Consider the following 13,219-nt stretch of genomic DNA (forward strand, 5'->3'; position numbering starts at 1 on the left):
AGATACATGTACTGGGTTTTGAGATGATACAGTCCATACCATGCACACTGCTTAGACCCAGCACATTGCTGTGACTGTACACCCATAGGAGTGCTTGCTGCACTAGGGGAGACCTGTGAGCCTTTGCCCCAGGAGGAAATAGCTGCTCTGCCAAGGGGAAAGTGCACGTCTCAAAAGAGCAGGCACTGTACTGACAGCACGGGGAGATTGCCAGCATATGTATAGGGGTGCCAAGGATGGGGAGTTATGCACCAGGATTTGAAAGGTAGTCCTATCCAGAATTCCCAGACCAAATAGGTGTGCATGGCATTCTCCCTCTCCACAACCCCAGGCCACTTTGTTTCTCACCTTTAAGAGCAGGAACTGTTGTTGTAGGATGATGGTTATTCCACTGGGCCTGACACCGCCTACAGTGCAGTAGAGCAAAAGAAATGTTGCCTTCCAGTTGTCATGGACAATAAGTCAGAGCTTAGAGGGACTGCTCCCTTTCAAAGCACCGGTGGTGTCACATACAGTGTTTTGAGATCAGCAGTTGGACACCAAATCTGAAGAGGTTATAAATTTATTTACCAATAGTGCATGAAGCTTTGTGTATCAAGTTGCACTGCCACTTCAAGTATCCTTTGAACTGAAATAAAAGCAAAAGGCAAAGGCTGAGGCTTTCAAGATAATGCCATTTATCTTCTCAAAATCTGCTTTTTAGATGTCAGGGAAAACAATTTCACAATAGCTAGAGAAGATCTTGTCTGGCATCACTGGATTTTTATTGGTCTTTAATGTAACTTGAAAATATTAGGCCATATTGCAGTGTTCATTTTTCTATTGATTTTTCAGACAGTCTGGTAACACAAACGAAAAAAATGCCCATAATTAGACATCTTTCCTAAAGCTGAAAGATTTTGGAGGAACCCACACAACAAGCTTCCTCTTCATGTAAAACTTTAAAGTGCTCCTGGATTCATGAACTACAGGAAAACTTGAAGTCAGCAAGAAAAGTGTCAGTAAACAATGAGAAAAAAAAATAGTAGCTTCATGTTTAAAGAAGGTAGCTTTACTTTTAAGAGCAGCTAAATCAAAAAGTTCATGTCTGCAGGACAAAACGTCTGTAGTGAGGTTGGTCACACAAACACCCTCCTGCATAGCCAGAGAGAGTGGCTACAATGCAGTTCTCCATCCTGAAGCTTGCTTACAGAAAAGATTGCTCACAGCTTTTTTTCTCCTTTTTTTTTTTTTTTCTTCCCCCCCCCCACCCTCTGGTTCTGAGGCAATTCAAAACTTTGATGTGATCTTCCCCAGAAAAAGGAAGATTTTAGACATCTCTCCTGGCAGTGGTATCTGCAAATGCAGCAGTGGTTGTCATGGGCAGGAGAAGAATGACTGAGGAATGACCTCCTGGTGCAGTGGGTCAGCCCACAGTTAGCCCAGGGTTGGGATGGCAAGTGCCTTGCCCCAAGACCCCAGGTTGTGCCAGGGGTTTTTGTTTTCTAGCATTTGAATGTGCTTTGCAGCATTTTCTTCTCTGGTCTCTGGTTTTATGTATGGAATACTTTCTTCTTGGGTGCTGATAGAGTTTAACAGTTGTCCTTGTAGTTAAAACAGCAACCAGGAAAACCTAACCAGCAAAGCCAAACAGTCATTTATTAAGTTTTATAAAACTTTTGTTGGAATAAAAGTCATCTGAGTCATTCTCCTCTGGATCTTATGCAAGCAAGCCCCTTTTGCAGAGGAATGAGGGGGCACTCATTCTGCAGTCAGTTCCACTGATGAAATGGCTCCACAGACCCTCTTCAGCAGGGCAGCATCTCTCCCTGTCTGACCCCAGTTGTGACTTTCCACTGCTATGCTCAACACACAAACTGCTGAGTTTCTAGTGTCCCACCAAGGATAGGCAGGGGGGTTATGGACTAGCTGAAGCTTCTTTCCAGAAAGGTTTTTACTTGAAAGTTGTAATGGACAAACCAGTCCTCACCGAGACAACCTGAGTCCTTGTAGCTTTGGGGTGAAGGTTTAGACTGTGTTCCTCTCCCTTCCACCCAAGAAGGGGAAACTCTGGGAGACCAGAAACAGTCTGCAGGACCATGAAGGAAGTCTTGCACTTTCTGGCTGGTCCTGCTGCCACCCTCGTCCAAGAACTGCAATGATATTACAGTGCATGACATCACAGGGGGCAAAAAGTTGTGCAATTGTTGCCAGTTTAATACTTTTTGCCATGCTCCTGTATCAGACCTTCTGTGAATACTATATGATTTCTGTTAGTTAAGAGTTAAAGAGCCTCTACCACCACCCCAAACTTGCCTTTTTTTTGACCTCTTACACAAACAGAAAATCTTTACTTAATTCAGACACCTTTTATTACAGTTTGAAGTTACCAACCAAAAAACAATAAACAATGAGAGCACTCCATGCAAGAAAAAAGCTGCAACATGTTGTCACTAAGGACCTGTGGGGGTTTGGAAGTATGTTTAAACAGGAATCTAGATATACACTTATTTCAGTCCAAGGATGGGTTAACACTGAAACATTTCTCTCTCCATGTCTGGCTGTGGGGTCCCGCTGCCCCTTTTACACCACATCCATTCAGCGAGTTGGATCAGCACATGAAGAAATTATTGTTCCATCAGATGACTCATATGATGAAGCTGTACTCTGGGATCCCATCATGAAATCCTCCACAAGTGGTCCTCTAAAAGCCCTCCTCTTAAGGGTGCCAGAATAGTGAAAGCAGCAGGCATTTACATTTCCCCTAAAGACCCAGTTCTTCCATCAACCCTCAGAGCAGCTTGCTGACTAAAACCTCTATGTATTTGAATAATTTATCATATGAATAAATTCATTTATGCTGAACAAAGAGGTGGACCACTGGGATGCAGTAATGCCAACACAACAAAATGGAAGCTGGGGAGATTGGGGGAAATGAACCCATAATCACGGCAAGAAATGCCATCTGCTCAGGTGGCAGGAGGCAGCTGTGACCATAGCTGAAATATAAGAGTGCAGGAAGGTATGGAGCAGCAACTAAAAAGGGCGTTAGAATAAGCAGAGCTGATCAAAAAACAAACGGCTTTCTGTGACCTGCAGAAACATGTTTGTTACAGAATGACTGAAAACTAAATTGCAAATTCTATGTCTCATTCCAAATTTTCCAATTCTGAAAGTATGTAAGCAACATTCATGTTCCTTTTACTTCCCACTCCACTGACACGAAATTGAAGTCTTAACTCCTGCCAAGTGCCCTGCCACCCCAAGCCCACGACCTGGGAAACTGATGAATGTGTGTTACAGACACCTGCAGTGCAAAGGCTGAGAATACTAAAAGCCAGATCTCAAGTAGTGCAAGATGTCTTTGGCCCAGCTTACACCAGTTGTTGATCTGGTCTATAGCTGTCTTATTGCAGTAGCAGTTTGACTGATGATGGTTTGCATTCACTAAATGCTGATAAGCACTAGCTAACTAGACATACTTCATTGCATTTGTGGTGAAGAGATTGACTGTATTGAGCATTTTTAAAATCCTTCTTCCTTTAGTTGTTCTTCAAAGAAATCATTACATGCCACAGTCAGAGCTGCAACCAGAGTCATAAATTCATTAAAATCCACTTCATTGTCTTTATTGGAGTCCAGATCCTTCATAATATTATTGACCAGAAGGGGATCATTTTGGCCCTAAGAGAAAAAAAGTGTTTTAGCTGGGCAGACCTTGAATGCATAATTACAACACACCTGACAGTGCAGCCCACCAGTATGACACAAGCCCATATACTATTAAATAAAAGTGTGAGTGAAATATGCACCCAAATACTAATATACCATGAGTCATAACATTAAAAACGTAGGTCTGGAGTCCCAAAGGTACGCAGCTGGTAACAGCGCAAACTGGTGCAAGTTTGGCAAACTTGGTAAACTGGTAAACTTTGGTAAACTGGTAACAGTGCAACTCTTAGAAGGAATACAAGTACTAAATGGGCACTGAAATGAATCAAACAGGTTTTAGGAGCTGCTGAGCACAAGTCTGATCTGTAATGTGCAATAAATAAATAAATAAAAATTGAAATTTCTCTGCATCATCCCTAACAAATAGTACTTCGCTCTTCAAGAGACTGTTTATAAGTGGTCATATTATACCTCCATTCATCGCATTCAGAATATCTCTACTTCACAAACAACACATTCTATTCAGTGGGATTAAGGACAGTCAATCTCATGAAAATAAATCAACAACTAAGATTAAAAGAAAATCCAATTCAAGGAAATGGGTACAATATATAAAAAAAATCCTACTGATGGTGATAGGGTCCACAACAATCCTTACAATTTAGAGGATACAGAAAAACTATTATGGATCAGGTCATTATTCCATCAAGTGTCAATGCTGTGTAATGAAGAACACAACAAACATGTAAAGAGATATTCATATCAAAATACTTATCCCTGAATTGTTATCTTAGTAACACTGTGGGACACATAAGCAGCTGTAGTGTGTCTGTGGTTTCCCATAAACCTGCGTAACAGCTGGGTATGATTTAGTTAGGCCTCCAAGAACATAATGGACCTTGGATCTCACCTATTGCATGACCATGGTGTCATAGTTTTGGCTGGGACAGAGTTAATTTTCTTCATAGAGACCCACACAATGCTGTAGTTTAGATTTTTGATGAAGAGAGTGTTGAAAACACACCGATGTTTTAGATGTTGCAGTGCGGTGCTCACACTGAGACAAGGATGTTTCAGCTTCTCATGCTGCCCTGCCAGCAAGGAGGCTGGGGTTGCACAAGGAGCTGGGAGGGGACACAGCCAGGACAGCTGGCCCAAGGGGGCCAGAGGGGTGTCCCATGCCACATGATATGCAAACTACTTTGTCGTTTCCTGAGAGCTGGTTGCTGAATTTGAATCTTTGAATGAGTTATTTCTGCTCTATTACTAAAACAAACAAACAAACAGATGAATAAAGCCTGATCCAGCATCAATTTTGTTACTAGTTTTGGCTGCTGCTGGCCCTTCTGTCCAAAAGCACAGCAAGCAAGGCACAAAGTGCCTGTCTTATGGCACATGGCAGAGAACTGGGGGCCCAGATCACCCTCTGAAAACACACTTTTCAAATGTGAAATTTGATCTCATCTCCTTCTCTCCAGCTCTGCAAAGACAGTTGTCATCTGAGAGGCTATGGCAGGATGTTTGCTGTGTAAGGAGATGCTATTCCTGAACACTTTGATAGCTGCTTATCTCACCGGTGAAACAGAAACTCAAGAGACTCAGGAGCTGCATCTTACTGAAAGGAAGTCAGTGAGTTCACTGGTGAGGAGTTCCTTGAGTTCTGCTTTACTGAGCTTGTATATGTCTCCTTCTTTGCCAGAGTAGTGATGAAAAATCCTGATCAAGGTGTTCATAGCATCCTCCAGTGGTGTGGACATAGCAGCAAGCAGGAGAGCTGTGGGACAAAGACCCAGAATCAGTGGCATGGCAGAGGAGTCAAAGTCCTTCCTTGGGGAAGGGATGGAGAGCTAGCTGGAGACGGAAATTGTTACCAGCACTGAGAAAATGGGCTTTCAGCTGACCCATCCTGTCAAATGTGTGTGAACAAGTCTAGACTGTTATAAAATAAAACATTGTCCTGAATTCATTAACATATACTTCTAAATGTAAAAAGAAAGGAAAACCTTCACTTGAGAAAGTGTTCTACCACGCATCCATTTGATATAAAAGGAAACCTCTTGCACCCATAGCTGAGAACACAAGCAGAATGAAGGTGCACTGTTCATTCAAAAGTTTCCTCAGGAAAATGGGATCAACGGGAAACCACAGCCAAAGAACATTTATACAGAAGGCTCCTAACATACCTGATTCTAAGGTGATGAGACACCAATCATAAAGAGACGCAAGGCTAGGAGCAACGGCTTTCACTTTATTTGGAATTGCTTGTTTGGCATGATTTTTTCTCCCTGTAAATTACCTGGAATAAACAACTATGAGCTAGGCACACCAGAGAGTTTGCTTCATCAAGCATGCAGTAAGAAAATAGAAAGGGAAGCACCACTAAAACTTAAAAAAGATGGAAATGCAATTATTTACTGTGTAGCTGACTCACAGAATAACTAGAATTAGAAATCAGGTGAAAGGAAACACGTTGTTTTGATTAAGACCCAGGAGAAAGCTTAAAACAAAAACAAAAACAAAACAAAACAAAAAAAACAAACGAACAAACAAAAAACCAGAACAAAATTCAAGGTAAGACTGGAGTTATAAAGAAACAGTATTACTGCTTACCTGCTTTACAGGCTAACTGAAGTATTTGCAAGAAAACACTCAGATCAGAAGGTGATGGTCACCTTCTGTTCAAAACTCATGCACAGACACTTGTTTATCAGGCTAAGAGGGTGGATTAGAGATGGTCGTACAATTGTCACAAGGATGACAGGGCTTCTGTTTCCCTCTGTATTTGCCTACCGTGTTCAACAAAAGCCGCTTGCTCTAAATAGGTCACTAAAATATTTACAAGGCCGCACAGAGGGCTGTGTGTGGAACATACAATATATTTTTTATCATTTGACATTTTACAAAAATGCACATCTGGGTTTCTGAAAGTCAAAATTAGAAAATGCTAACAATAACTAAAAGTCAGTATAAAATAACTTTCTCCCATTTTCAAAAAAAAAATATATATATATATATTTCTAATCTCTCTGCACTTCTACAGCAGTGAGCCTAAATGCCGAGGTACTGGCAGCCCATCCTCAAGGATACTTGAGCATCCAAAAGCAGGCTTGTATATGAGTTTGCAACAAATCCCTTGAGACATTTATTTTTACTGTCAGATGTCTCAATAAGCTTAAAATGTTGGCTCTTGATGAATGAAGTTCTTGCCATAGTACACATGTCCTCCAGACAAAACCAGTTTCAGACACAGGTGCATCTGGAATTGCTCAGACCAGTAGACTTGGTTTAATTTTTGTCAACTCAGTTGAAATGAACTGAAGAGGCAAACGTGCTCTGAGGACAGCATCCTGCTTTCAGACTGTGGATCCCCCACATGCTCATGTCGTACCAAGCAGGAGATGCTTTTGCAGTTCTCTGCCCTCTGAACAACTGACGCAAAACTCCCTTCAGCTTGGCTGAACAGGTTACCACATACACATCATCTCCATACTCCTATTTCTGAGCTGGTTCCCTGTGGAATAAAAAGTGCAGTTCAACATCTCTTTTAGTAAGCAATATTCCCCCAAGAGGTCTTCACTTGTCCCAGCCCCAGAGACATGCCAGCCCTGCTGGTGATGGCTGGGGAACACAATAAGCAGCAATTTCATCATGGTAGAGCCTACTTACCACTCAAAGCACCAAAAACCCACAGTTTTCATGACAGCCATATGAAATGGAAAGCTTCTTGCTTTGGGTTTGCTTTGCCTCCATGAAGTTCTCCACCTGTTGCACATGTGTGTTCAGCTTACACAAACGGACAGATAAACAGCAACAGGGTACACAGGTGTGGCTGCTTCTCACTTTTGTCCCAGCCTGGAGGACAGAGAATGAGGTAGGCAATGTTGTTGTTTCCAAAAGCCTCTAGGCACCTATAATTTTAAGTTCCACAGTAGAACTCGGCCCACACCTCTATCTGCCTCCTTTGCCTCACGATGTGACACTTCTCTCATCCACACCATCGTGAAAAACCTCCACAACCAGAGGGGTCTCATCAGTGTCTGATGGGCAAGAATTTTCTCTGGGAGAAAGGGGCACTAAACAGAAATGCTGGATCCCACTGGTATTGGAGGTGGCTATATGTAAAGCATTGTTACTGAAGCAATAGGCAGGCTCCTTAGGCTAGAGGTCTCTGCAGACATGTACAATAATGCAGGGTGTGCTCCTCCACCTCCCATCACTGTGGTTATGAGTACTCACTGGGTTAGGAGGAGACAATGCTCAGGTTAATTTCAGAAAAGGTCCTGCTGGAAACCAGACTGGAAATCTGATCTACAGCAAGAGGGACCTACTCCCTCCTGGAGCCAGGTGAGCGCTCGGGAGGAGAGGTGCCCTCCATTCATCTTCTGTATGAGGGGATGGAGGTGCATGATATCAGCTGCAGCACAACTCTCTCAATTATATCCCGGATATATGTTGTGCCATTGCAGATGCTAAGTAAAAGCATATGGAGAGAGACTGTCTGCTGTGCAGCTACAGCTGTGTAGGGCTGTGATTCACTAATGCCCACAACTATTGCCCAGAAACATTACCCAATTAAAACTTAAAGATTCTTTGTTTGTTTGCCATTTATTCAACAACATCTTCACCCACAGCCAGAAAAAATAAAAAAAACACAGTTGAGTCAGTTCATTGGTATAAAATCCTCCTATTTGTGTATGTATTACATCTATTGTCTGGTTTATGAATAACATTGCAAAATAATTATCCATGCAAGGTCTACAAGAGGTACAACTTTTCGGCAGCAAGTATAAACTTTAGGAGCTGCTATCTTCATCAGGACAGAATAAAGTTTTTTTTTTTTTTTTTCCTTTTTCTTTTTTTTTCCATTGTCTCCAGAACATCATCTCAGTAATTCATACAGTGATATAATCTGTGTGTTTCAGAGCAATACATAACTATGTATCAACAGCCACCATTTCCCCTCTGATGCTCCCTTGCACTCTGGTGTCTGCCATGGTAAGCACAGAAGCAACACCGTGCACTCAATAATAGCTACCTGCCAAAACCACCCAGTAAAAAAAAACAGAAGATTAACCACTGATGTCACTTCAAGTAGGATTTTATTAGTAGAATTATGATTCCAGTTCTAACTTAGAAAACATATTCCCACTAATTGTATTGTTACATTTATTTCATGTTTTAAAAAATCCCAAGTCAAACAGCAGAACTTGCCCCAAAACTATCAAAATCATTCCCCTGCCAGCAAGCCAGCATATTTTTAACTGTGAAACATCTTTCAAGGAGAAATTCCATTTTAATACTATTTAACAATGAACATGAACAAAATAGTAAATAGCACTTAATTTATTATTTTATGGACATAATGTTTTTATTGCTTTCTCTGCTAATATTTTTACTATTGTTTTATTTTTTACTCTATGTAATATTTATTTATTTACAGCATTCATCTCTATGAAAACATTTATAGCTCCCGAGACAGCGAGACAATGTGCTCCCCAGCCAGCACATCTTTTAATGATGAACCTACTTACACTGACAAATTCAATTTTATTCCTATTTAATAAAGAAAACAGACAAAAAATACTAAAGAGTAATTGATTTATTATTGATTATATTGATCAAATGTTTTAATTTCCTTTTTTTTTTTCTTACTTGTTATAATTCTCTATATATATTACATTATTTTTAGTTACTTGTACTTTGATTTTGCTAGAAATACTTACTGATCCCCAGCCAGGCAGCCAGGGAGTATGATGACGAGCCACCAGACAGAGAATGTGACCACAGGCCAACTCGCCTGTTCCTATTGTCCAGCATGATGCCATGTGGTATGGGACACCCGTCTGGCCCCCCTGGGCCAGCTGTCCTGGCTGTGTCCCCTCCCAGCAACTTGTGGACCCCCAGCCTCCTCGTTGGCAGGGCAGCATGAGAAGCAGAGAAGGCCTTGACTTAGCGTAAGCACCGCTCAGCAACAACTGAAACATCAGCATGTTAACAGCATTATTCTCATCCTAAACAGAACCCTGTATGAGCTACTAGGAAGAAGCTTAACTCTGCTGCCAAAGGGATCAAGAAAAACACATTAGCAATATCAATTGTGGCACACCACTTGGCTGTCTTTGACTCCAGTTGGTGTAGAAGTTCTAGCATCTCTGGCATGGCAGCCTCAGTGGTGGCGTGCCTTCATTTTCCCTAGTTTTCCTCATTACCAGTGTATTTGAAGAATCTCTTCTTGTCTCCCTTGACGTCCCTTGCCAGATTTAATTCCAAATAGGGCTTGGCCTTCCTCATCATATTGCAGCATACTCTGAGAGCGTTCCTCTATTCCTCCCAAGTGGCCTGTCCCTTCTTCCACTTTCTGTATCCTTCCTTTTCCTGTTTGAGTTAGGCCAGGAGCTCCTTGCTCATCCTTGCAGGTCTCCTGCCCCCCTTGCTTGACTTCTCCCTCATAGGGGTGGACTGCTGTTGGGCTTGGAGGAAGCGATGCTTGGATATTAGCCAGCTGTCTTGGACACCCCTTCCTGCTAGGGCCCTAACCCATGGGATTCCTCCAAGCAGGTCCCTGGTGAGACCAAAGTCTGCGCTCCTGAAGTCCAGGATTGCAATCCTACTCATTGCCATGCTTCCTCCACACAAGGCTCCTGAACTCCACCATCTCATGGTCACTGCAGCCAAGACTGCTTCCAACCTTTACATCTCCAACCAATCCTTCTCTGTTAGTGCAAGGTCCAGCAGCACACCACTCTTCATTGGCTCCTCCACTGCCTGTGTGAAAAAGATGTCATCCGTGCTGTGCAGAAGCCTCCTGGACTGTTTGTGCCTAGCTGTGAAAAACAAGCATGTAATGTAGCAGAAGAGCACAAAGTGGAGATCACAGCTTCAGTGCGAGCTAGCTGCGAGATGATTCCCACAAACCTCATCCTCTCCATCCACATCCCTCCTCTCCTTCCCCCGCCATGGGCACCCTTTATATACGGAGGAGAAGTCCCACCCACTATTGTGAATGAGACAATGGCAAAACGACTCACAATCCCTCTGCAGCCAGTCCAGCTGACAAGTGATGTGCCACAGGAGCTCCGAAGAACCCAGAGCCCTGGGCCTGCCTGGTTCCCAATGGTGCCCGAGCTGCGCAGGGCAGGCGGAGCACATGGCCAAACCCTGCCACAGAAGCCACCTGCACACACCCGGCCCCTCGCAGCTCTCCCCGACCTCACTGGGTCAGATGGCGCTGATGGCACTGTGGCCTGTCGGGGGGCTGGCAGAATGAGGTGTGCCTGCAAGGTCCTGCAGGGGCTACATGTAAACTCCCAGAAAAGCCCAGTCCCTCAGCCACCCCTCAGGGCATCGCCTCATGCAGCTTCTGTCTCGAGGCTGGCATTTGGGCACAAGATAGGGGTGGGCAGGAGCAGCCGTGCTGAAGGGACCTGAAACCCCAATGAGGCTTCCGCATCGCTTGCTGCTTAAATTGGAAGGTCTTCCTGACTTAGTGTAAAGAAACCCTTTGCAAACCCAGAGTATAAAACACCTCACCCTTTCAGATGAGCACATAAAGCTGGCTTTCCTGGAAGAACAGTGATGCTTGGGAAGCTGGGAAATGTCATCACTCAAGTCTAGAGCCACAATTACTCCTTCCTTCACCAGTGCTGCACACCTTTGTCTGCTGCATGAGCACCGCTGTAGCTCAATGCCAGCTACCCGCACATGTTTCTGTCCAACGCAAAGCCGTCCTGTTTGTGTAGCAGGTGCCATAAGCTGTCACCATACACACATTGTGACTACCTCTTGCCACAGGTCTTCTCCATGCTGATGCCTTTCAGATCCAGCTTGATCCAACAGAATTAGTGTGCACTACTAAGGTGTCTTAAGAACTCCAGAGGTATTTTTTTGCCTGGCACAGAATTCATCCCTCTTCTGTCTACTTTGTGCCATAACAAATGGCTATTTAGGACTAATCAGAAATAACGCACCTCCACTTGTTTTCTGACCCAAAGCTAGACTACTGAGAGGCCAGCCCCATATGCACCATTTTACAGCAAAAAACAAACCATGGTAGTGTCTCTCACCCTCTCTGTGCTCAAGTAGCACTCCCTCTGACTGCGAGAAAGTCAGAGATCACTATAAAAACAAGAGAGCTTGTTTACCTATGCTTACAAAATTTTTCAGCCTATATCTACTGCAGAAAAAAGTCCTATATCTCTTCTCAGAACAGTTCTTCTGTCAGTCCTGTTAAACAGTTGTTATTTTTGAACCTTCTTGTGATCTTCACCATCATAAGCTGCACAAAGGAGGATACTCATTTATAGCTAAGCCTTTCTTTTAAAGCATTTGTGGTGGTTTTACCTTCCCAGGCAGCTGAACTCCACCACAACTGCTCTCTCACTCCCCCTCCTCAGAAGAGGAGGGAAAGAAGAAGAGGAAAGAAACAACTCATGGGTTGAGATAAGGATAATTTAATTAAAGGAAAAACAGTTATGAAGGGAAAATTATTATTAATTAATTTAACTAAAGGGAAAAGGGAAAGGGGAAAAGGGGAAAAAAAAAAAAAGCAAGGTTCGCGTGGAAGTACAGAGGAAAGAAATTACTCTCTGCTTCCCACCAGTGAGCGATGCTTGACCACGTCCTTGAAGCAGGGCCTCAACGCACATAGCCACTCCTCCCACCCCTCCTCTCTTCTTCCTTTTTCCACCTTTTATTGCTGAGTGTGGCATCACGTGTTATGGAATATCCCTTTGGTTGGTTTAGGTCAGCTGCCCTGGTGATGTTCCTTCCTCCCCTCTTACCCACCCCCAGCCTGCTGGCTCTGTGGGGTTAGAGGGAGTCCTGGTGCTGTGCCAGTATTGCTCAGCAATAGACACAACAGTGGTGTGATACCACTGCTATTCTAGCTACAAGTGCAGAGCACAGCAATGTATGGGCTGTTGCAGGGAAAGTTAACTCCATCCCAGCCACTACAGCATTGGAGTTTATGAATGACATTCTCACTCTACATGAGGTTAAAAAGGAAATTATGAGGAATCTCCTAGGATTTCTTACCACTCATATAGTGTTATTCAAGAAAGTAAATCTTCACAAGCATCTTCCTGTCCAAAAAAATATGAAAGTGCACCTTCTGCTTCTGTCAGAATGTATAAGGCATAAAATATGTATTTGTCAGAAGCAGAAAGGCAGATTTGCCACATGACATGGCGCTAATATTCTATAGGTCTGAATTCTGCCATCTTTGCTCAAGTATTAATAGATATTAGCCTTACTGAATGAGTAGTCCATATGATTTCACTAGAGTCTACTGAAAGGGATAGAGGTTGTTCCTTGCCCTGTAAATCTGAGAAAGGACACAATGAGCTATGAGTGACTCCTTCCCTTTTAGTTGGAGTAAGGTAGATATACACCCTGTTGAAAAGCATGTTGGCTCTGTGGAGCTGCTACTCCCCTCCTCCACTGAGATGGAGAGCTCAGGAAAAAAATCGTAATGTTGTTTTCTGGTTCTTTGAAAGCTGAGCAAAGCTCTGCCTTTTGTGGGACCAATCAACTCTTGATATAGATCATAAAATCATAGAATCATTAAGGT

At 43.1% G+C, this 13,219-nt stretch overlaps 1 protein-coding gene across 8 annotated transcripts in view; it reads right to left on the reverse strand.

Moving 5' to 3' along the window:
- Window positions 1-2,335: 2,335 nt before the first annotated feature.
- Window positions 2,336-13,219, reverse strand: part of LOC118251421 (proteinase-activated receptor 2-like) — a 57,744-nt gene continuing 46,860 nt past the window's right edge. For 3 of the 8 annotated variants that reach the window (XR_007709251.1, XR_007709249.1, XR_007709250.1), the window contains one exon: window positions 8,734-10,475. Coding sequence is in view for 5 of the 8 variants with exons in the window: in XM_035553498.2 (XP_035409391.1) it covers window positions 3,505-3,663; window positions 5,268-5,425 (317 nt within the window). In the remaining 3 variants the exon portion in view is untranslated. Of the gene's footprint in view, window positions 3,664-5,267; window positions 5,426-5,834; window positions 7,163-7,317; window positions 7,504-8,733; window positions 10,476-13,219 lie in introns of those variants that run through there. The other 5 variants (XM_035553499.2, XM_035553500.2, XM_035553501.2 and 2 more) reach the window with 5 other exon arrangements.

The sequence above is a fragment of the Cygnus atratus genome, chromosome Z, assembly GCF_013377495.2.
Source record: "Cygnus atratus isolate AKBS03 ecotype Queensland, Australia chromosome Z, CAtr_DNAZoo_HiC_assembly, whole genome shotgun sequence".
NCBI classification, from domain to species: Eukaryota; Metazoa; Chordata; class Aves; order Anseriformes; family Anatidae; genus Cygnus; species Cygnus atratus.